Source organism: Eublepharis macularius, chromosome 4, assembly GCF_028583425.1.
Source record: "Eublepharis macularius isolate TG4126 chromosome 4, MPM_Emac_v1.0, whole genome shotgun sequence".
Classification (NCBI taxonomy): domain Eukaryota; kingdom Metazoa; phylum Chordata; class Lepidosauria; order Squamata; family Eublepharidae; genus Eublepharis; species Eublepharis macularius.
Genome location: NC_072793.1, coordinates 109,479,048 through 109,503,353, shown reverse-complemented (window position 1 = coordinate 109,503,353; position 24,306 = coordinate 109,479,048). Strand labels below are relative to the sequence as shown.

Sequence of the window (24,306 nt, the reverse complement as noted above, 5' to 3'; positions counted from 1 at the left end):
AATTTTAAGGTAAGCTAAGGATAATTAAGCTGAACTCCAGGCTTGTTTTGAAACTTAAATTAATTGAAGTTTCTCTTTTGATGAGAAATAGCCAATTTCAGGCAACATTAACATGCTTATATCTTAGAATTAGTTGGAGGAGGGAAGCGGCAGACAATCACACTGACATTAATTTGGTTTCAAATGCTGGTAAACCTTGATGTTCTTTGCCATCATGGAAGACTCTTAAATAGCTCTTCTTCCGTGTGTCTCTGTGCCCCCTGTAGTTTCCTTGAAATAAAACAGAACAGTAATAGCCACATGGCCCTGTGGTGCTTGACAGATATTTATAGTATTTTGCATGCAACCCAAAGCTTTATTTCTGCTTCTCTGAACCACTTCATTAACGATGGCAGGATCCAAAAAATATTGGAAAGAATAAAACAAGACTCAGGCAGGAAAATATTAAGGAGTTCCTAAGAAAGTAAAATTCTACCGTGAACCACCTGACAAAGATTTGCAGAAACTGCTGCATACAAGCTTCCCTTTCTGTTTACCCCTATTGAGAGTTGCATCTACACATTGTCATGCAGTCAGACCACTGGTCTGTCAAAAGTCAGCATTGTCTAACCTGACAGGCAGCAGCTTTCTGGGCACTTGGGCAGAAGCCTTTTGCATCACCTCTTGATTCTTTTAACTGGAGATGTTGAGGATTAAACCATGGGAAGCCAGATACTCCACCACTGAGCCAGAGCCACTTCCTAAACAGCATTAATTAGCAGATTTAATTACTCCCCAATTCTAAAAATTACGTTCAAAATGCATCCAAGTTTGTTTCCAAAGGCATGGTTGGTCAGACAGTAACAAGCTCCAGGATAAGGAGATGTTAAATACATACAATGGAAAGGTTGGAGGAAAGAACTTAGGTCCTACTGCCCCTACTCAGTCTTCAGCCCTAGTTAACAGCAAAGCTAAAGATATGTCCTCAGTTGCCTTAATGTTCCCAGGATATAATCCTTCTTACATGAAGAAAACAGAATGTGCTATATTTAAGACAGCCGGAGCACTATTTGGCCATTTATAATTCTGGGACTGTGTTGCCATCTTTTTGAATGATACAGTTGTGATGTTGGAAATGTATCCAGCAGTATGTGGTTTGGGCTGTGGGTTTGGGGTTTTTTTGCCCCTTCTGATTTGTTTGTGTTAAAAAGCTGTTGATGAAAATACAAAGTAATTTGTTACTTTGTGTTAAAAAGCTGTTGAAAACCACGTCTTCATTATACAAGTCAGGTCAGTTTCCTCTTTCTGCAGCAACTGGTGAGGAGTGCTGTTTTGTGCCTCGCTAACTTGGCATTGCATAAGATTATAGAGATGGTGAGGAAAGAAGAGGGCTCTGCATCATCAACTCTAGGAATGCTATGGAGATTAAATAGGCAGCGAGTTGCTGTAGCACAGTGGTTAAATGGTTTGGCTGCGAATCAGCACTCAATTGGTTCAAATCCCACTACTGCCATGAGCTCAGTAGGTGGCCTTGGGTAAGCCACTCCTCTCAGCCCCAGCTCCCCAGTTGTATTGTGGGGATAATAATAACATTAACTTGTTGAGGCACTAATCTGTCTAGAAGAGGGGTATATAAGTGCAGTTATCATCATCATCATTATCCTTGCTGGTTATTAGCCATCTTTGATAAATCCCATCCCCATATCTACCAGCTCCCATTTTCACTGGAATGAAGCATTCACCCTACATCCTATTCTAGGTAGAGATTCCCCCCACAACACAAAGACATCACATCTAACATGCTAGTGTCCAACCATAACCATGCAACAGTCCTGGCCAACAACCATGATACATTGATGTTGGCATTAACCAGCCGTACGTCTCTCAGTATGTAGCCAGTGGAGTTCTCTACCTTCTTCCAGTCATGTGCAATGGCTGGGCCCTGGCTGAGCTCCCCAGGCTAAGAGCCATGAGCCAAGAGCCCTTGTGCTCTTGCTTTTTGGCTCATATCAAGAGGCTTGTGCCTCTAGCGTGGGGCTCTCAAATAAATGCTTATAAGGGTCCTCCCCCATGCATACAACATATCTATGGAGCATCAGGAAAAGAAAATCAGTTGGGGGAAAGGGGTTTTCCAGGAAGCTGCAGTCTTCACAAACCCTCATATGAATATGACCTACATAACCTATTGGACATTAGTAGCTATTATTCATCTTAATTCTCTTGTGTTTTGTCAAACAACATTGTCACAATCTGTCACTGGTAAGCATTGTGCCAATTTAGAAGTGATTAAAATAGTAGAGTCCGGTAGCACCTTTAAGACCAATCATCTGACGAAGAGATGCATTTGATGAAGAGAGCTGTGGCTCTTGAAAGTTTATGCTACGATAAAGTTGGTTAGTCTTAAAGGTGCTACTGGACTCTTTACTATTTTGCTAATACAGACTAACACGGCTAACTCCTCTGGATCTAGAAGTGATTAGTTATTTTATTTGTAGCCCACCTTTCTTGCAGAGACTCAAAGTGGGTTACAAAATAAAAACAATGTGGTCATACAGCAAAGACAATGCAGTAGTACAGAATTAAGATAGTGTGAAAAACAAACTGCCTATGGCAAGTTATACTATAGAAAAAATGTAGTAAATAGATGACAATGCAGTAAAAGCAGGATAATACCAAGAACAATCATTGCAGTGCACTTACAAGTTACAACTCTGTTCCATTATAAAGGTATCCTTCTGGACTGTCCCATTGTGTTACAGTTCTAATCCCCTCTTAAAATGCCCTCCTGAGCATTTCTGGTTTCGCACATTCTGCAGAGTGATAGGACTGTTGGGGGCCTTCTTGACCTTAAGCAGCCTCTTCCACAAGATGGTAGCCATCACAGAGAATGTGTGTGAATGTTTCCCAGTCCAAAAAAAAGGATGGCAGTGGCAGAACTGTCCCAAATTATTCTTTAGTCAGCTCTTACTCTTGAAGGCTCATACCATGGAAATCTAGTTGGCCTTCAAGGTGCTACCGGACCCGAATCTTGCTTTCCTACTACAGGCCAACACAGCTTCCCACTTGAAACTATCTCCCGGAATATCATATCTCAAATATATGATAAGATGGCATTTTTTTCAATTGTAAGTAAACTGATGTTTTCAAGGATTTGTGTAATGGTTTTAATAAAGGCATCTTCGTATCATGGCATTTTGGTGTTCTTCAATCTGGTCGTTCATTTGTTCTCTCTGCATAGATCGATTTTTATCCCATCCTCCCTCTAATGTTCTCAGGGTGGTGTACATGGCTCTCTCTCTCCTCCCTGTTGTCTTCACAACAATCCTAATATAGGTCAGACTGAGAGAGAATGACTTGCCCAAGGTCATTCTGTGATCTTCATGGCAGAGAGGTTTTAAACCACAGTGACTTTTATGACCTAGATGAACCCTTTAACCTGTAAACCACACTGGTTCAAAGTGTGATGTAAGAAATAGCTTTGAAGTCTAGAAGTATTTCCAGGAATACAAGGCTTAGAATAGTGGCTGGTATCTAGAGAGCAGTTTAGCTGCCCAGAATTTGTACAGGCTTTGCAGAATTTTAAAACTTTAAAAAAGACCTCTTGATCCCTAGTACCAACTGCTTTTGAATGTTCATTTTTAAAAGTGGTTTGCCATGGGATCTTGGGAGGGAGGGACTGCTGTTCATTAAATACAGATAATGTTCAGGTTTGTGGAACTAGTAGAGTAGTTTTTGGAATCCTGGACAAGGTTAGGAAACAGGGTAGCCATTTAATAATAATAATAATAATAATAATAATAATAATAATAATAATAATAATAATAATAATAATAATAATAAACATTCGGTTTATATACCGCCCTTCAGGACAACTTAATGCCCACTCAGAGCGGTTTACAAAGTGTTATTATTACCCCACAACAATCACCCTGTGAGGTGGGTGGGGCTGAGAGAGTTCCAGAGAACTGTGACCGACCCAAGGTCACCCAGCTGGCTTCAAGTGGAGAATCAAACCCGGCTCTCCATATTAGAGTCCCATGCTCTTAACCACTACACCAAACTGGCTCTCAGTTTAAAAAATCCATAAATCATAAATGGAGAGGAGGAGGGAGTTTGGCATTCATATCTTGGTTTGTTTTATGGTTCTCTCAGTCAGACTTTAAAATATTAGTGCTTTCTCTTACCTATTATACATATGAGCTCCATCTTGTCATTAAAGTTATAATGTTTACATTATGCTTACAGGAGATGTAGCAGTGAAGATATTAAAGGTTATAGATCCAACTCCAGAACAGTTTCAAGCCTTTAGAAACGAAGTTGCTGTGCTAAGGTAAATCAATACTGTACCTAAATACTCATTTAGTAATTTTATCACCATGATTCTGCTTTTGTCTGCCATAGCTGATCGTGTTTGCATTAACTTTGTTGCTTGATGTTCTGTGGACAGTAAACACAAGCAGAACAGGGAGACCATTGGGTTGCCGTATTGGATCTTTTATGTTCAAGATTGTAGTCCTTCTTTATCCAGGAATACTTACTATAATTAATATCTGGTGCTTGTCAAGTTGCCTCTATGATGAGTGCTTGTTAATCGTCAGAGCTGTTGGCTGGAATCCAGAGTAGTCTCTGTATATGCTCTGTCATACTTCATAAAATGCCACTACAAAGGATTTTCAGAGGGGTTCCAACTGAAAGGGAAGGATGAAAAATCTTTAGATTTTAGCCATGCAGTATTTCCTGCTAGATTTGTTCTTGCTTGATCCATGTGCTGACTTACTTATAAATATACAGTATTAGATGCATAGTATAACTGTATAGGATTGTACATTTTGATAGGCTTTACTTCTTTCCTGGTTCTTTAAAAGTTCATTAACAGCATTCATTTTTTTCTACCAGAAAAACCCGGCATGTTAATATTTTGCTGTTCATGGGCTACATGACAAAAGATAACCTGGCTATTGTCACACAGTGGTGTGAGGGGAGTAGTCTGTACAAGCACCTGCATGTTCAGGAGACCAAGTTTCAGATGTTACAGCGTATTGATATTGCAAGACAGACTGCACAAGGAATGGAGTGAGTAGACTTAAATGCTACACATACAGAAAAGAGAAAACAGCTGCTGTTGGGGAAAACAACAATTCTGCGGTGGTCCTGAGGGAGTGGGTCATTCCTTACTAATGGGAAGCAACTCCTATCCCAGTGCAAATACCATACGAAGTAATTTGACCAAGTGTTACACTTTTGCCAAACAGGCATTTGCAGATGGCAAGGAACTGTTTTGAAAACTTGAGAAAAATGATTGTAGATGAAATTCAAACAAACGTGGTTTTAAAACTTGGTGAATTATTCTTCCTGTTTAAGTAGTAGAAACTGGACATTTTTTCAGAGAAAAGTGGAGGTTTAAAAAAACTTTTGAGGTGCAAAAATACTATTGCTTCATTCTGGATTGATAAAATAGTCTCTCTAATTTAAATGGATAATAAAGATCAAGTATAAAATTTAAATTTGTATAATTAAGGAAATTATCGTTTGTGAAAACAGATGTCTTTGTAACCTACTGACAGTCTTTTTTCCTTGAAAATATATTCAGATTTATATTGATCAAATTCTTTTACAGCTACTTGCATGCAAAGAATATAATACACAGAGACATGAAATCAAATAGTATCCTTTTGTTACTCAGTGGAATTTTATTTGCCTCTCTTCATTTGATCCATATGGAAAACAAGCCAGGTGCTCCTAGTATGATGTGATGATTTTGTGAGATAAGTTTCTGCCACATACTGTTCTATTGGCAGATAATCCTGCACACATCACCTATTACTAATATAACAACAACAACAACAACATTCGATTTATATACCGCCCTTCAGGACAATGCCCACTCAGAGCGGTTTACAAAGTATGTCATTATTATCCCCACAACAAAACACCCTGTGAGGTGGGTGGGGCTGAGAGAGCTCCAGAGAGCTGTGTCTAGCCCAGCTGGCTTCAAGTGGAGGAGTGGGGAATCAAACCTGGCTCTCCAGATTAGAGTCCCGTGCTCTTAACCACTACACCAAACTGACTCTTTACACTTAAACTAAAAATGTCTGCTGCTTAAGAGATGTATCTTATTTCACATGACAAAACTTCAAATAACAAAATATTTTTTAAACTTGATTCATGATATATAAAATGCTTGTGATAGTTCATTGATTGTGGTCCTGATCCAGAGCTGTCATAGGGACAATATTTGTAGTGTACAAGCCATCCCCTTTCTGCCTGTGAAATGAGACTATGGTCTGATAGTGCTAAATGATTGGGAGAAAGATGGCAAAGGAGGAAGCTTAGGCGGGGTATGGCATCCTATTTTCATTAGTCTTGAATATTTATAAGCCACTTAAAGTGCATCAATTGTTGTACATAATAAACCATATAACAGTCCTATGGAACTGTTGGTCTGAATGCAAGGACAGTGTATGGTAATTTGAATGATTGTCCACATTTGTTCCTTAACAATCATGTAGATATATTTCTTCATGAGGATCGTACAGTAAAGATAGGAGACTTTGGGTTAGCAACAGTAAAATCCAGATGGAGTGGTTCTCAGCAGGTGGAACAGCCTACTGGATCGGTTCTCTGGATGGTAAGCACTAGTGTGTTGCAGAATATTTATAATTTACCTGCTATTAGAATGGATCCTACTATTCCACTGAGCAAAGTTTGAAGCCTTCTTCCAGCATTAGGCAAAATACATGCTGCCTGGAACAGAGACAAATTATGGGTTTTGTTGCTGTTTTTAATTCTTAACATGCAGAGTGATCTAAAATATTCTGTCACTTATCCTTGAATCCCTGTGTAGTCGGGTATGTTATGGTGCATTCCTAACTGTACTTCCATGGGAGTAAGCCTCATTGAATAGGCCTGAGTAGTTCTCTGAGTAGATCTGCTTAGACCTGCTTTCTTAGTGTTCCAATGAAGGAAGGCTGCTTTACATCTGGCCATATTTGTATACTTTGTGTAGCTGTAATATGGGAGAAAAAAACCCATATTTCTGTATGTTTACTGTATGTGTTCTGCTTGCTGTTCCTGTGTGTACATATGATTTAAAATACCTTCATTAGTGTAGCATACAGCTAATACTTGCTGATTCTCATAACGTGTGAAGCAACACTGAGAGTGACTAGTCAAACTTACACAATGGGTCTGTGACTGAGAGTAGCACCTGTCTCAGTGTTATTTCTTGACAGCTCTGGTCTTGGAGGTTGCTGCTGCATGTTGTATTTTAAAATGTTTCTGTTCCACTTCTCACAGTTTCTGCTCCTGTAACATCTTTCAATTTAAATTGAATATTAGTTCTGTGTGATATAAAAAAGCATGTGCTGTCATATCAAGAACTTGACTAAAACATTATAGTTTATTTAAGCTGAAACAACATTAATGGTTTCTTCCCTTTTGGGCTTCTTTGAGCTACTATTTCCAGATCAGTTGTCTTAACTCTGGGTTAAATTATTGCCCGTTGCTTTGTTACAAAGTTTCTTTTTCAGGTATCAATTTGTAACCTACTTTTGTTCTTACAAAGGCACCAGAAGTGATCCGAATGCAGGACAGTAATCCATTTAGTTTCCAATCTGATGTCTATTCTTATGGAATAGTACTGTATGAACTGATGACGGGAGAGTTACCATATTCCCATATTAACAACAGAGACCAGGTAAGAGAGATTTTCTATGTAATGCTTTGTATTTGAGGAGTAAACATACTGTTTCAGAAACAGATTTTTGCCAGATTGTAATAGGGCAAAAATGCCATGTAAAAGGAAAAAAAAACTCAATTCAGTCTGCTTATAAAGATGGTGGATCTTGAGGGGAGAACTTTAAAAATTGGGTGGTGGGAAATCAGATAAATAGCATACCATTGTAAAATTTCCTACACAGTAGTGTCTTCTTGCAGTTCCACTGAAGTGTCAGAACAACATATTTTGGACATAGGTTTTTTATTTGCTAACATAGCAAGTTTTAGCATCAGTCTATTAAAAATAATGAATCAGAGTTCATATAATAGTTTACCATTATATGAATGAGTCTAAAGAATCCTCAGGCTTATGAGTTTCCTCCTGTTGCATGGCTTTATAATTAAAGGCTTCTGAGGATTTCCTTTGCACAGATCTTGGACTGAACCACAAAATATGGGTTGGGTCTTTTTCTGAAAATTTGTGTCCTAATTTGCCCTATTGGGCCAACACAACCACTAAGGAACAGTCACAGACCCAGTAGTCTGATAAGTGCTTTACTAAACAGAATACACAAACTACCAAAGAAAAGCAATACATCCTTCAAGCAAACAGAAGATGATACCTAATACAAAGATGCATAAAACTTGGGCAGTGGAAAAATGGACACACTTCTAATATATTTCATGCAAAGAAATCAAATAGATGAAGTAAATAAAGATGGTTAAATAGTAGTAAAGCATGTACTCTCTCAATTACCTCCAGCCCATTACCCCTGAAGAGATTGAATAGCTACCCTTTCCTCCTCTGGAGTTCCCAGATGGAATCTTCTCTACAGAGAACCTCCAAAATTACCTTGAAAATGAAAAATACAATTGCACTTTAAAAGACTATGAAATCAGAAAGAAGCAGAGCAATCAAGCAAATATACTGTAGGAAGCAGGGAAAGAAAGAAAGAAAAGAAAGAAAGTGATAGGGAAATACAATCAGTAAAGCCAGTTGTGGGGAAGAAGAATAGGAAGAGTTGGAACGTTTGAGAACTTAGGACAGGAGAGTGACTACAATATTTTCTGCTCTGGTCTTTTGTATCCTTTTTTCGTTTGTCTGATGGGTGGCCCCTCCCATTAGAATTAGTGACTTCCTGCTTATTCAGTTATTAAAATTTGTTTTCCAGTCTTATTTTGCATGGGGCAACATGACTGATACCTTTCAAGAAAAGTATCTTCTTTAGGCCATTGTGTTCTCATCAAAGAAACCATCTTAATTGTTCATGCCATCATCAGGTGGATACAAGGCTCATCATGCCATCAATTTAGCTGTTTTCAACTTCTTTATACTTATGTGACCAGTTATACAGCAAAAATATTCCTCTTCTGTCTTCTCATTAAATAAATTGTTTAATCAGTAGTCTTTAAATGGCCTTTACTGTATCTTTTAGCTCCTGAGATCACATGGTTAGGCTGCTTTCATTTACAAAAGATTCTTTTTGTTCATCCTAACAGGGCCAATAACAGACCAAACTCAGGGGCTCTTCAGAATAATCAGGCTGAACTACTTTGGGGTTCAGATAACAGATTTAAGGACTGGATTAACCCAGTCCTTAAACTTGATATCTACAGATCAGAATTGTCAACTAGAATTAAACCAAATTTTGGAATCCTGTTTTTTAGAGAAGAGTGCAACAAGAGCATGCAGTTGAAAAGTATAGTGGTTGGACTAGGATCTGGGTGACCCAGACGTGAACCCCCACTCTGCCATGGATGCTTGGTGGGTGACCTTGGACCAGTCACACACTCTCAACCTCATAGGGTTGTTGTGAGGATAAAACAGAGAAGAGGAAGAATGTTGTAAACCACTTTGGGTCCCCACTGGGGAGAAAGACAGAGTATGAGTGAAGTAAATAAAACAGACATTTTTCATTATGGAGCCACATTTGAGGACAGAAAAATCCTTTAGGCTCAGTTTGGTGTAGTGGTTAAGAGCAGAAGGATTCTAATCTGGAGAACCGGATTTGATTCCCCACTTCTCTGCTTGAAGCTAGCTGGATGACCTTGGGTCAGTCTCAGCTTCTTGGAGCTCTGTCAGCCCCACCCACACAGGGTGATTGTTGTGAGGATAATAATAACACACACTTTGAGAGGGTGTTAAGTTGTCCTGAAGGGCAGTATATAAGTTGAATGTTGTTGTTGTTGTTATAGTCATGTTCCGCCAAATTGTGATTTGCCTTTGCATTTGAATTGTATCATAGTTCGGTCGGAAGTGAAGAATTCTGAGTCCAGTCTTAGCAAATTAATGCTAAGACTTGTTCACATGACGTTATTACAGGTTTTTCATGCTAATATATTGTGTTAACACATGGCACAGACCTGTCAAGAATATAATGGAAATTTTTGTTTATTCTTTAGGAATCCCACTGGGTCCTTGAGCACTTAAATTTTTATCTTGGGGAGCTGGGTGGTGGTGATCCTTAGACTTAATTCTGTTTTATGCCTAAAGATTAATACAGAGTTTAGTCCTTTCTGCCCTCACTGTGTCCTAAACTCATATACCTAGGCAGAAATAAAAGATGAGTTTTAAACTACTGTAGAGTACCATGTTTTATTTAAGTATATAACTTATATGCCACCTCTCCAGAATGGTAAAATGGCAAACAGGGATTCTAATTAGCATGGTGGTTGAAAGCATTTTAGTACTTGTGTTCAAAGAGGATGTGTGCATCTTATAGATGGTATATTTTAACTTCAGTGGCATATTGTAGAGAAGAGCTATATTAAGAGTCTTTATGCATAATATCTTATACCCTTGGATTCTGTACTAGAACTTCTACTGTCCGAGTGTTAACTCTTTGTGGCCGTGAATGACTGCCCCAGAGTAGTCTTGAGTCTCAAAGCATCTGGGTGACAGAAGGAGGCCCTCTTCTGCCCCAGGAGGCAGAACCAGGCAAGTCCCTTACCTCCAGCCTCCCTGTTATTAACCTTTCTTGTAGGTTAAACAGCATGAGCTGAGCAGTTGGCCCACGGGGAGAAACACCGTGAAAAGTCTCTCAGGACTAAGATCCAATTTTGAAAAGTTTATTCTAAGCACAGGGAAGAGAATGTGATGCTAGATGGACCACTGGTCTGAGTGAGCAGGAATCTTCTTTCCAGTTTAGAAAACACAAGTACAGTTTCTACCTAGCTGGATGATACTTGCAGAGACTCTCTGGTCTTGACAGCTTCCTTGTAGATCGGCCAAGCATTTCAAGGCTTGTAATGGATAGCAGACAAAGGCCCTCTCTTTAGTAGTCCTTATTTTAGTTATTCCCTGGGATGGAGGGAGTTCCTCTTTGATTAATTGGTGGATTTTGAGCAACCATCTCTGTCAGTATCTCCACACAAATGACCTGTTTCTCTCAGGGTCATCTGAGTTTTACACTTTTGGGGTAATGTGCAGAGCTAGGAACAGGCTGCAAAAGCAGCAGATGGGCTGCAGATATCTCCTGAGCATTGCTTCTCTGTACCTAAACTTGACACTCAGCTGCTGTTCTTCCTGCGGGCTTCAAAACGTTATGAGTGCACACACGCACAATGTATTTTCACTATTCCCAAAGCTGTTTTTCTGTATGCATTGTGTAGCTAGAACCTCAGTTTGGAAAGAAGGGGGGAAAGAAGCATGACAGTGGAAGTATCAAAGATTCATCTTCGTTCTTCTGTGCCTCCACACATGGGGACTGCGCAGGCGCAGGCCAGCCGCCGGAGAATTTTCTAGAGCTTCCATGGCTCCGAAGGGGCCGTTTGTCGCGCGCCTCAGCGACCGTTTTCCCACCCAAACGGTCACGTGATCCTCCAGCGACCAACGGCCCCTTCCCTCAGTTCTCTTCTTGCCGCCGCTTGGAGAGAACGTGAGCTTTGTGCTCTGTGCTTTTTGTGCTTCGTGCTTCTACTGACTGATCTTTGGACTCTTGACTTCGGACTTCGGACCTCGACCATTCTTCGGATCTTGACTTGGACTTGACGTGGACTCGGTATTTACGACTCGGACTGTTTTTGACCCTTCTCTTGCGTGCCCCTGAAGATGGCCTCTACGGCTCTCTTCAAGCATTGCCTGCAATGCCACACTAAAATGGCCAAATCCGATGGCCATGATTTGTGCCTTTTTTGCTTGGGGGAGACCCACAATGTCTCGGCCTGTAGGATCTGCCAGGGTTTCACCAGCAAGGCCCGGCAGGATCGCAAGGCCCGGCTAAATTCCTCGCTGTGGCAGAAGGTCATGTCTGAGGGAACCCCGTTACCTCCGTCCAAGGCCGGCCCTAGCCCCTCTGCCGAACGGCAATCAACAGCTGGCTCAGTGGCCTCCGCGAGGTCGGGGTCGAAACCGCGTCCCCCGAGTGCCTCGGCGTCGAGAGCGGCCTCTCCAGCGCAGGGACCGGTGCGGCCGCCCCGTAGCGCATCTTCCACCAGGTCGGATCCGAGACCAGCGTCGGAACCGAGAATTCTGGTGCCGAGTCCCCGGTCGGAACCGACGGCGGGTTCGATCCCGATCAAGGTGAAGCGACCGAAACCGAGGTCCCCTTCGAAATCGAGGAGCGCGTCGGCTCCGGAGTCTTCTTCTTTAGAGCCACCCAAAAAGAAGAAGAAGACCAAGCATCGTCGATCGCCGCGTCCCTCTCCGCAGGAGGAGGTCATCGTGCTCCCACACACGCCCTCTCCTCATCTGGGTTCCCCCGAACCAGGGGAGGTGTCCGAACCGGTGCCGGATCCGACGGCCTTCGAGACTGTACAGGCAGAATTCTCCTCTGGACCGGAACAGAGCCCGCGGTCCCGTCGGAGCTGACCGTCGCCTGCCCGTCGATCGTCGAGGTCGGAACCGAGCCCGTCACCTCTTCGGAGCCGTCCATCTCCTACGCCTCCTGTCGGTCGCGAGAGGCGTCGGTCCGGAGACAGTGTCCGTTCCGTCCGGTCCACCGCATCCCGACATCGCCAGGCCTCCTACCTTCCCCCGTCGTACCACTGTCAGTGGGAAGGAGCGCCTGCGGCTTTCTCCGCATCGGAACCGAGGCCTTCAACATCACGGCAAGCTTGGTTTCCGCCTCCGGTCCACGGTGAGGGGTCCCAGCTCGGTTCCGAAGAGGGCGATGTGGAGAGCCTCGGCGACTACCAGTCGGAGTCCTGGTCCGAGCCGTCGCCGGCTGAGGATCTAGTGCCATCTACGGGCTCACCATTCGAGGACCTCCGCATCTACTCCGACCAGATGGCGAGGATGGCTCAGGCTCTCGAGATGGATATCTCTTCGGCAGTCCCCCAGACCAAGGACAAGCTCCTCAAGCGGATCTACGGGGATAGTCCGGCGTCCGTTGGCTTCCCCATGCTCGAGGGTATTGAGGAGATTGTGGAGAAGGTGTGGAAGGTGCCCTGTGACCAGCCTCCAACATCTAAGAGGATTGAGCAGCTTTACAAAATCAAGCAGGGCACCTGGCCGGCATTGGTGAAGCACCCTCCACCTTCCTCCTTGGTCACGGAGGAATTCAACCCCCGACGATCGGGTCACTCCTCGGTGCCTGCCGATAAAGAGGGCAAGAAGCTTGATGCCATGGGCAGGCGCCAGTACATTGTCGCTTCGCTGGGTCTGAGGATCGCCAACTACCAGACCATCATGGCTGGGTACCAGCTGTACCTCTGGGAGAAGTTGGCATCCTACACTCGAGACCTCCCACCTGAGCAGAAGGCTGTCGTCTCCCTGTTGCAGACAGAGGCTGTCAGGCTGTCTAAGCAGCAGATGAATGCTGGGAGCCACGCTGCTGACACTGCTGCTCGGGGAATGGCTTCGGCGGTGGTCCTCAGGCGCCACTCCTGGTTGCGGTCTACGGCCCTGTCCCAAGAGGTGCGTTCCAGGGTGGAGAGCATGCCCTTTGAAGGGGACTCGCTGTTCTCCAAATCGACCGACGAGACCCTGAAGAAAAAGAAGGAGGACCGGCAGACGGCGCGGTCCTTGGGTCTGGCTCCTGCGGACAAACCCGCCTCCAGGCCACGGTACGGTCCCCGTTCCGGCCCTTACCATTACCAGGGCAGATACCAACAGCAGCGGCCGGGTTACCAGCAGTATCCTGCCTATCAGCAGCGGCCTTACCCTCCCGCACAGCAGCAAAGGAGGCGTCGGCCCTTCAAGCCTCGTCCGGCACAACAACCGGCCCAGCAGAGGGATCAGCAGGGCGCCGGGAGGCAGTACTGACGGGTCACGCCAGCCGTATCCCCGAACTTTTCGGACAGACTGAGTCCACTCCTCCCTGAGTGGGAGTCAATAACATCTGACTCATGGGTCTTAACAATTGTTGAACTGGGATACGGGCTGGAGTTCGTTGAGCTGCCTAGGTGCGGTTCACCCCTGACAGCTGTCAATAACACTATGGTCGAGCTGGATGCGGAGATCGTGTCGCTCTTGGCCAAGGGTGCTGTGGAAGAATTGCCCTATGAGGACTCCGTAAAGGGTTTCTTCTCTAGGTTCTTCCTGGTCCCTAAGAAGGATGGGGGCTTACGTCCCATTTTAGATCTGAGGGACCTTAATACCTTCCTCAAGGTGACCAAATTCAAAATGGTTACGTTGGCGGCTGTGATCGCCTTGCTGAAACAGGGGGATTGGTTTGCGGTTCTTGACTTAAAGGACGCATACTTTCACGTGGGGATACGAGAGGAGCACAGGAAATACCTGAGCTTTGTTTACCGGCAAAGGGTTTTCCGGTATAAGGTGCTCCCCTTTGGCCTGTCCACTGCCCCACGAGTGTTCACGAAATGTGTGGCCCCTGTGGTTTCCTTCCTACGGGAAGAAGGCTGTACCATCTTTCCGTACCTCGATGACTGGCTCATCGTGGCTGAATCGGAGTCTAGGCTGGTGCAGGACATTGACTTGGTACTCAGCACTTGCCAACGCCTGGGGCTCCTGGTGAACTTTGAGAAATCCAAACTGGTGCCCAACTGCAAAGTGTCCTACATTGGTGCACTTTTAGACTCTGTGGAGGGTAAGGCTCTGCTCCCTTTGGAGAGGGCTCGGTCCCTAAGGGGTCTAGTGTCCATGTTTAAAAGGAACCGATTCCAGTCTGTGCGCACTATCCAGTGCTTACTAGGGCATATGGCAGCGGCCACCTCTGTGGTGCCCTTTGCTAGGCTGCGTATGCGCCCGCTCCAGAACTGGTTTGTGCGGAGGTACGATGCTTTGCTGCACCCTCCGTCCCTCAAATTCTCTATCCCTAGGGTCATTCTCTCCTCCTTGGACTGGTGGCTGTCTGATGACAACTTGTTTAAAGGGACCCCCTTTGGGTATCAGCACCATGACGTCACGGTTACCACTGATGCCTCTCTGTTAGGATGGGGGGCTTACTGTGGTGATGTGTCTGTGCAGGATGTCTGGTCTGAGAGGGAAAAGACCCTCCATATCAATGTGCTTGAACTAAGGGCCATTCGTTTCGCACTTGTGTCTCTTACAGCACTGCTGAGAAATCGTCAGGTCTTGGTGCAGACGGACAACACGACTGCCATGTACTACGTGAATCAGCAGGGGGGCACAGTGTCCATGGCCCTATGCCGGGAAGCCACGCTCACTTGGCAGTGGGCTATCAGGAACGGCGTGTCGCTCCGTGCTATACACGTGGCTGGGTCAGACAATGCCCGGGCAGATGCCCTCAGCAGGGTCCCTTTGCTGGACCACGAGTGGGAACTGAACGTAGAGTGCGTTGGGCCGATCTTCCAGATGTGGGGTCATCCAGTGATAGACGTGTTCGCCACTGCGGCGACCACCAAGGCCCACACGTTCTGTTCCAGGGCAGGGAGCGACCCCCTCTCTATTGGGGATGCCTTCCAGTTTACGTGGACACAGGGATTGCACTACATGTTTCCTCCGTTCCCCTTGATCCCCAGGGTCCTGTGCAAGATAGAGGAAGACAGGACGGACTGCATCCTGGTGGCCCCCTTTTGGCCACGGCAGGTTTGGTTCCCAAAGCTCCTACAGCTGTCCCAACAGACATATGTGAGTCTGCCCCTTCGGCAAGACCTTCTCCTGAACGGGAGCCTAGTCCACCACGATCCCGGGAAGCTGCACCTGACGGCTTGGCGGATCGTTCCTCCCCTGTAGGCTTTACTGACGAGGTACAGCGGGTCCTCCTGAACGCTCGTCGGCCATCCACTAGGCGCGCTTATGCGGCCAAGTGGCGCAGGTTCGAGCTTTGGGCACTTGCCAAAGGAGTGGTGGCCGAAAGCAGTCCCTTGAGGGTTGTGTTCGAGTATTTGTGCCACTTGCGTGGCCTGGGCTTGAAGGTTTCCTCCCTCAAGGTCCACCTGGCAGCGATATCAGCTGCTCACGCCCGAATTGAGGGTGCTACGGTGTTTTCTCACCCACAATCCCGCCAGTTCCTTAAAGGCATGTATAATCTTTACCCGCCTGTGTCGGCACCAGTGCCTCAGTGGTCACTGTCCTTGGTACTCTCACGTCTCATGTTGCCTCCATTTGAACCTATGGCTACCTGCCCCTTGGATATGCTATCCTACAAGGTAGCATTCTTGGTGGCCGTGACGTCGGCCAGAAGGGTCAGTGAGCTGTCTGCACTGCGGTCTGACCCTCCCTTTCTTGTGTTTCATCCCAACAAGGTGGTCCTGCGTCCCTGCCTCGGGTTCCTGCCCAAAGTGGTGTCCGCCTTCCACCTCTCGCAGGATATCTCACTGCCTGCATTCTTTCCTCAACCTTCCTCTAAGGGGGAAAAGGCCCTTCATTCCCTGGACTTGAAGAGGGCCCTAGCCTATTACCTGGATAGGACGAAGGAATTCCGCTCCTGTCCTCACCTGTTTGTATGTTTTGGGGCCAAGGACAAGGGTAACAGGGCTTCCTCACAGACCCTGTCTAGGTGGATTGTGACAGCCATTAGCAAGGCCTATTCCCTGGCAGGAGTGGCTTGCCCGCTTCATGTCAGAGCCCACTCCACGCGGTCCCAAGCATCCTCTTCGGCACTCCTTAGGGGGGTGCCCCTGGTTAACATTTGTAAAGCAGCCACATGGTCCTCTGCAGACACCTTTGTCAGGCATTACGCCGTTGATGTCAATGCGGAGCAGGATGTATCTGTGGCCAAGGCTGTCTTACACTCCCTTTTCTCCTGAGGGAGTTTTGGGATGACTTTTCTTGGCGTACCTGCTGGGTACCCTTGAGTGAAAGAGTGTATATATGTACCTTGGGGTGTATATATGTAATTATTGAGTATTTATGTGTCCTTACACATTTTTTACATAGATGTATATATGCATATCTATTTGTTGTTGTTCTTGTTTGTTCAATAAAATTGTGTTGGACTTCACCCCCGCCTTCCTTATTGTGTGAAGCTTGGTACACTCCCATGTGTGGAGGCACAGAAGAACAAAGATGAAAACAGGGTTAACATACCTGTAACTTATGTTCATCGAGTTCTTCTGTGCTGACACACAACCCTCCCTCCTACCCCGCTGTGAACTCCAATGCACGATACTGTGATGGCTGTAACGGAAATTGGTGTTTTTAAGGTGTTATGGCTGAAGTGTGTTGGTCAAGCGGCGGCAAGGGAGAACTGAGGGAAGGGGCCGTTGGTCGCTGGAGGATCACGTGACCGTTTGGGCGGGAAAACAGTCGCTGAGGCGCGCGACAAACGGCCCCTTCGGAGCCATGGAAGCTCTAGAAAATTCTCCGGCGGCTGGCCTGCGCCTGCGCAGTCCCCATGTGTGTCAGCACAGAAGAACTCGATGAACATAAGTTACAGGTATGTTAACCCTGTTTTTTTCCATCTTAAAAAAGATAACATGGAGCTCTTAAAAGGCAACTGAAATTGTCAAACTTGGAACATCTTCCCCAAGGTTTATATGATGTTCAGTGTAGGGAAAGTTGAGAGTTTAATTCCTTGTAGTACACAATACCTAATGAAGCTGGTTAGGTGTGAGTTGACAGAGTGAAGTACCATGTTTTATTTAAGTATATAACTTATATGCCACCTCTCCAGAGGCCAGCTTGAGGCAGGTATGTTATGTAATTAACATATGTAATTAATTATTTCAGAGTGTGGTAGTGGTGAGCAGCTGCCTTAAGCAGCTTATTAAAAGATTAGAAAAATACAAATTTTTCTGTATGCAAATATACAGAATATATACTGAATAATTGCCGATTTGGTATTCTCTGGGTATACCGAATAACATTAGAGAATCTCAAATAAAATTGGGATACCAGTTAAATCAATGCTGCATAAACCTGAATATATTCAGGTTTATTCGGCAAATTCAGCTGCAGCCTTTTAAAAAGATGACTGGTTGCTGTTGCAAGCTCTTTGTCCCCCACCAATTTTCCAAAGCTTTCCTGGGGGGCTTTTTCTCCCAGGGGAGGGGGAGTGAGTGAGGTTCCCCCCCCCCTTTTCAGGCTTCCCAGATGTTTTAATTATTTGATAGTGCTTCTGCTGGGCTTGCAACAGTGTTCTTTGTTACTTCCGTTTGGGGTTTTTTGACATTGGTTCTGCTGGGATTCTGTGGTTTGGGGCTGCTTTGGCCCTGGGTTCTGCCTATCTGGTTTCTTGGAGTGACACTGATTCTGTTGGGCTTACAACAGTGTCCTTCCTTGGCTCAGTTTGGTTCTGCTGAGATTCTGTTGGCTGACATTGGTTCTGCTGGTATTCTCTGGTGTGATATTAGTCCCCTCACTTTGGTTCTTTTGGGAGTTTTTGGATTGACATTGGTTCTGATGGGATATTCTGGTGTGATGTTAATCCTCCTGCTTCAGTTTGGTTGTGGTGTGCTTTGTTGGTTTGACTTGCATCGGGAAGTGGCTTTTGGCCAGGGGCTGTTCCCTTATTTAAGGTTTCTTTGCCTGGAAAGCCTTGGAAATGTTCCCCCCATAGGTAACAATGGAGAGTGGTTGGTGGCACCTTGTTCAGGCACCCATAGAATTGGACCCTGGGGTCCAGCCTGAAACCTGGGTGTCTTTAGTGGACAGGAAGGACTAGGTTTCTTGCAAATTTGGTGGAGTTTGCTTGAAAAAGCCCCTCAGATAGTTTTCCTCATATGGAAAAGTGGCTTAAATATATTTGGTATTCCCAGTTAAAACCCAATCTGAATAGAGAATCTGACCCACAGGAATACTGACTCCCAGGAATACTGAATATTTGTGGTATTTTCCAAATACTGCATCTGAACTAAGCCAATACAGAGCTGTCAAGTGTTGTTCACCATGGTTTCTGAATGGGACATTTACATCAATAGAAAGTATACCTCTAAAACAGATACTAGGGACAATAAGCAGGCCTTTTATTCTGCCGGAATACTCCGGAACAGTGTTCTGGCAGCTCTGCAAAGCAGTCATGTGTTCAGGTGGCCCTTACCAGCTTGCAAGAGAAAGGAGCTCTTTAACCTCCACTCTTCAGCTGGTCGGAGAAGTCCCCCCCTACCAGCTGAAGAGCGCAGGTTAAAAGAGTTCCTTTCTGTTTGACAAGCAGTGGGAAAAGGAATTCTCTAATCCCTACTCCTCAGCTGGACAAGGGAAGCCCCAAATGGGCTTTAAACTTCAGCTGAGAGGAGGGGGGGTTCCCCCTCCCAGCTCAAGCCTTCCTTCCTTTCTCCCTTCCTTTTTCTGTCTGTCTGTCTCTCTTTCCATATCTGTCTTTCCTTTCCTCCCTCCCTCCCTCCCTCCCTTTCTCTTACCCTCTTTCCATGTCTTCCCATGTTTTTCTTTCTCTTTCCTTCCTCCCTCCTTCCCTTCCTTTCTCTGTCCTTCTTTCCCTGTCTTTCCTTCCTTCGTTCTTTCGTTCCCTTCTTTTCTCGGGGGGGGGGGGGAACCGCGCCATGTGAGATGACATCACTTCCTAGAAGTGATGTCATCGTGCAGTCCTGGGAGTGTGCACGTGACAGGGGCACCACCTCCTGCCAGGAGTTGCCCCGGGTGAGATTTCCCCCACTTCTTTCCCCAGAAAAAAAAGCCCTGCTAATAAGTGATAACCATTCTAGAGGTTATCTACCTGGCTGCTTTTGGAAACAGTGCTGGATTAGGTAGATGTTGGTCTCATCTAGCTAGGTAATTATGAGAAGAAAGCCTCACTAAGAGGCACTCTTTGAAGGTGAGGGCAACCTTCTCTCTACTTTCTTTCTTAGTCTGATAAAGTATAGGGTTGCTTTCAGTTAGGCTCAGGAACGTATTCCCCTCTCTTATAGATGGCAGAAGTCATCATTTAAGCCCAGCATCAGACTTTTCTGCCAGAAAATATCAATCTGGAACTGGTGGTTGGGTTTCAGGAAACACTGTGGGGCTGGATTTTGATCCTTCCATTGATGAAGTATGTGGTGCTAAGCAGCAATAGGTTGCACATTTTTAATTTCTAGCAGATGATTAACCTTGGTATGTATGGAGAGGAAGAGATATTGGTATTAACAAGGGATTAACAAGAGCCCATGGCGCAGAGTGGTAAACTGCAGTACTGCAGTCCAAGCTCTGCTCATGACCCAAGTTCGATCCTGGCAGAAGCCCGGTTCAGGTAGCCAGCTCAAGATTGATTCAGTCTTCCATCCTTCCAAGGTCGGTAAAATAAGTACCCAGTTTCCTGGGGGTAAAGTGTAGATGACTGGGGAAGGCAATGGCAAACCACCCCATAAAAAGTCTGCCAAGAAAACGTTGTGATACAATGTCCCCCCATGGCATAGTGGCCCATGCATGACACTGAAGCTCCACATCTAGTCTATGAAGAGGTTCACAAAATAGCAGCAGAATCTGCATAAAAAAGCTGTTTTCACATGCATATTTACCTTCATATATTATGTTGAATTTGGGCAACTAATTATACTGCCTGGCAGTGGGTGACAGAACTACAGGCTCAGCTTGAAACTGAGTTGGGTGAACATTCTGCTTTTTTATGCTTGTGTTAGCTCCCTGGGTTAGAGAACGTGAACTAACAAAGCATTTTATGCTTAACACTTTTATCTAACCAAGGTATGTTTGCTTCTTCTTAGATCATTTTTATGGTTGGTCGTGGTTATGCATCTCCAGACCTCAGTAAATTATACAAAAATTGCCCAAAATCAATGAAAAGACTTGTAGCAGACTGTGTGAAGAAAGTTAGGGAAGAAAGACCTCTCTTTCCACAGGTAAGAATTCAATTTGTTTGTAAAACTCCTGTAAACTTGAGCAAAGCAGGATAGAGAAAAATGGCTGATTGCAGTAGTGAAGGACATTGGTCAATGAATCTCTCAAACTAGGGAACAATCTAGAAATATATATCAGCTTCCCAACTGAAATTCTAAAGTTGTATTCTTTTTGGAAAATATTTATTGGTGTGAATTAGTACAACACATTTTCTTGATTTCAAGTGGTGTTGCTGCCTTCAGAAAACAATGGTGAATTTACAGCTTATCCACCAGAGTTCTACATTGTTTTTTTTAAACAAATACTAACAAGAGATTGTAGCAAATTAGACATTGTGGCTCATGCATAACACTGAAGGTCCACATCCCGTCTATGAGGAGATTCACAAAATAGCAGCAGGATCTGGATAAACAGGCTGTTTTCTTGCGCATATTTACCTTCATATATTATGAAGGTAAATATGAGTTATGACAAGTTTATTCAAGCTTGCGACAATATTCTTTTAAAATATTTAGCTTTTATATTTCTGTATGATGGGTATCCTGCAAGCTGATTTGTGGCTGGTTTCTGCTTCAATTCAGTAATGTGAACTATGTACAAGAACCACAGACCAAAACCAAAAACTTTATCCTTTCTCACTCATCTTCTTCTGGAAGGGTCTGTATTTTTTTCAAGCAGTATTTTGTAGGAGGCTTGAGTTGGAAGCAGGGGTCATTTCCTAGAAAAAGAACTGCAGTAACTCATTAGCATAACTCATTAGCATATCTCATTAGCATATGCCACACCCCCTGACATCACCGGAAGTGTGTCAGAAGGCAACATCCACCCCTCAGGCCCCTTTCCGCAAAAATCTCCAGGTATTTCCTTAAAGCAGAATGAACTCAAAGCAGCTTACCCTCCTCTGGAGAGCCAGCCCTGCCTGCACCCATGTACTCACTCACTGTCTCTCACAAGTCACAAATGAAAATAAAGCAGCAGAGCAGAATGAATCCAAGTAGCTTATGTTCCTTTGGAGCCCAGCCCCACTCGGCTTGCACTCATTCACTCATTTTCTCTCTCTCTCACCCTCCCTCTCTCTCACAAGTCACAAATGAAAATAAAGCAGCAGAGCAGAATGAATCCAAGCAGCTTACATTCCTTTGGAGCCCAGCCCCACTCGGCTTGCACTCATTCACTCATTTTCTCTCTCCCCCTCTCTCCCCCCTCTCTCACGAGTCACAAATGAAAGTAAAGCAGCAGAGCAGAATGAATCCAAGTAGCTTACGTTCCTTTGGATCCCAGCCCCACTCAGCTTGTACTCATTCACTCATTTTCTCTCTTCCCCCCCCCCCCTCTCATGAGTCACAAATGAAAGTAAAGCAGCAGAGCAGAATGAATTCAAGCACCTTACGTTCTTTTGGAGCCCAGCCCCACTCGTCTTGCACTTGGAGGAAAAGGAATCACGTGGGTGGGGCCAAAACCCACGTGACCTCTTTTCAGATCTACCGGAACACCGTTTCGGTGCATGCCGTCTCCAAATGAGCCCTGACTGGAAGTATTCAGACCATGGAGTTGATAGTATTCATACCACAAGCCCTGATATTAAGATGGAATTGTACATAAATGCAGCTTTTTTGGTGTTTGCTCTCCCCGCCCTAAACTCTTGTGGGGCACATTAAGGATTTCTGGTTTGAAGCAACTCATATTCCCGTGATGTATAAATGTAGGTATTTTGGTGAATTGGAGTTTTACTCCCAACAGACTGAGATTCTTAATATTTGAAAGTACCACCTTTTTGGATTTGCAGTATTTTATAATTTTATAAACTTTATAATTTACCCTTTTTTCTCATCTCCTCTTAGATACTGTCTTCCATTGAATTGCTGCAGCACTCTTTACCCAAAATAAACCGAAGTGCTTCAGAACCTTCTCTGCATCGTGCTACCCAAACACAGGACATAAATTCATGCACGTTGACATCAACAAAGCTACCTGTATTTTAGGAGATCGGAGTGCACTGCCTTATTGCTCTCCCCGGTAACTGTTATAGCAGTTGTGCTTTTATTTGCCTCAGTCTACAGGATTGCAGTGCCAGCATGGGATTCAGCTGGATGCCAGTTTTAGGAATGAGCTGCTATGAATTTTTACTGTTCTGCTCCTACAGGGACAATATTCCATGATGCCTTTTTCTACAGTTACTGAAATAGTTAATAGACTGTATACAAGAAGTCCTCTTACTATTTTTTATAGATGCACTTGAGCCTTATTTTTCCCATGCAAAAAAAAACCCTACTTCAGCAGGTTTTGACTCTTCCATTCTGCTAAATAAACTGATATATTTCTATAGCAGCAATAATGGCTTGGCATTTGAGAAAACTCAATAGAGATGGTGCTGCTGTTATGGTATCCTAAGACTTTCGCCATTCAAGCTGGAGGGATTTTAAATGAAATGGCCATCCTACAAGAAGACGAGAGAAAAGGGAATGCTCGCTTTGCAACATTTCTCCTACAGAGTATTTCTCAAGATAATGAACGTTAAACGCGTATATTAAATCAACACAAATAGTTTTGCACATAGGAGAAAAACTCTTTTGTAAAGGCAAGAATATATTCTAACTAGTACTGCTCAGAGAAGGAAAGTAGCACAATCTGCTGCAATCATCTTTAAATAAAATAAGAAGCTTATTTGTGTACTTCAGGGTCGGACTCTGTTCTTGCAATATCCTGAGGTGTTCCGTAAGAAACTATAGTATGGGGAAGAAGAAGAGGCAAATGAGTAATGCTGTCAATATATTTCTGCAAAAGCAGCCTTTAGTTTGTTCGAAACTGTTTTCTGAGGTGCACTATAAAGAAACTTTTGGCATATACAGGTTTTTCCCATGCTGATCTGGGTTTTAATTTTGTTTTTATTGCTCCTAAGGAAAAAGCATTTATTGTAAACCAAGGTTCTTCTGATTATCTTATTTTAATAAAATAAGTTAAGTTTAGGTGTGTCATTCAAGCTGTTTCCCCCCCCCCCCCAACTGATCTTTCAGACTTGTGCACCACACTTATAAGAAGAGTATTATTATCTAGAAAATACTGGTTTGGATCTCACAATAAATCTCTACTGATGGGAAGAATTTCCGTGAGCAGAATGGGATTTACATGCTTCCTGTTCTTGCCACAGCCTAAAATGATGCCCAAAATGTTCCTGAGGGACAGTTCCTCCCACAGAACAGCATGAGTGGGAGAATCAGAGGTCTGCAGGGGGAGAGTAGAATTGACAAAAATCACTCCTCCCTTCCATTAGCAAAACCTTTCTATGGGATCCAACCTGATACCTTGTCCTGAAATTCTAGTTTACCAAGAGCATACTGTGCCATTTGCTTCCCTTGAGAATTGGGGGAGGGTGAGAGGGGGAAAAAGTACTGGAAAGATTACCTTACCTTTGAAAGGGGTGAGCTCTAAAGTTGTTTACTGTGCTCAGTAACTCTGACGTGCATTATACCTCTGACATTCTCTGAGCATACAAGCTCACTTACAACTTTCAGACA

The 24,306-nt window shown here is 44.4% G+C and overlaps 1 protein-coding gene across 6 annotated transcripts in view; it reads left to right on the top strand.

The window, feature by feature from the left end:
- RAF1 (Raf-1 proto-oncogene, serine/threonine kinase) overlaps positions 1–23,757 on the top strand; it is a 143,347-nt gene extending 119,590 nt beyond the window's left edge. For all 6 annotated transcript variants that reach the window (XM_054976857.1, XM_054976860.1, XM_054976855.1 and 3 more), the window contains 7 exons: positions 4,225–4,309; positions 4,876–5,052; positions 5,597–5,643; positions 6,489–6,607; positions 7,544–7,675; positions 20,659–20,793; positions 22,633–23,757. In XM_054976857.1, coding sequence (XP_054832832.1) covers positions 4,225–4,309; positions 4,876–5,052; positions 5,597–5,643; positions 6,489–6,607; positions 7,544–7,675; positions 20,659–20,793; positions 22,633–22,773 — 836 coding nt within the window. In that variant the 3' untranslated portion in view covers positions 22,774–23,757. The remainder of the gene's footprint in view (positions 1–4,224; positions 4,310–4,875; positions 5,053–5,596; positions 5,644–6,488; positions 6,608–7,543; positions 7,676–20,658; positions 20,794–22,632) is intronic.
- The last annotated feature ends 549 nt before the right edge of the window (positions 23,758–24,306 follow it).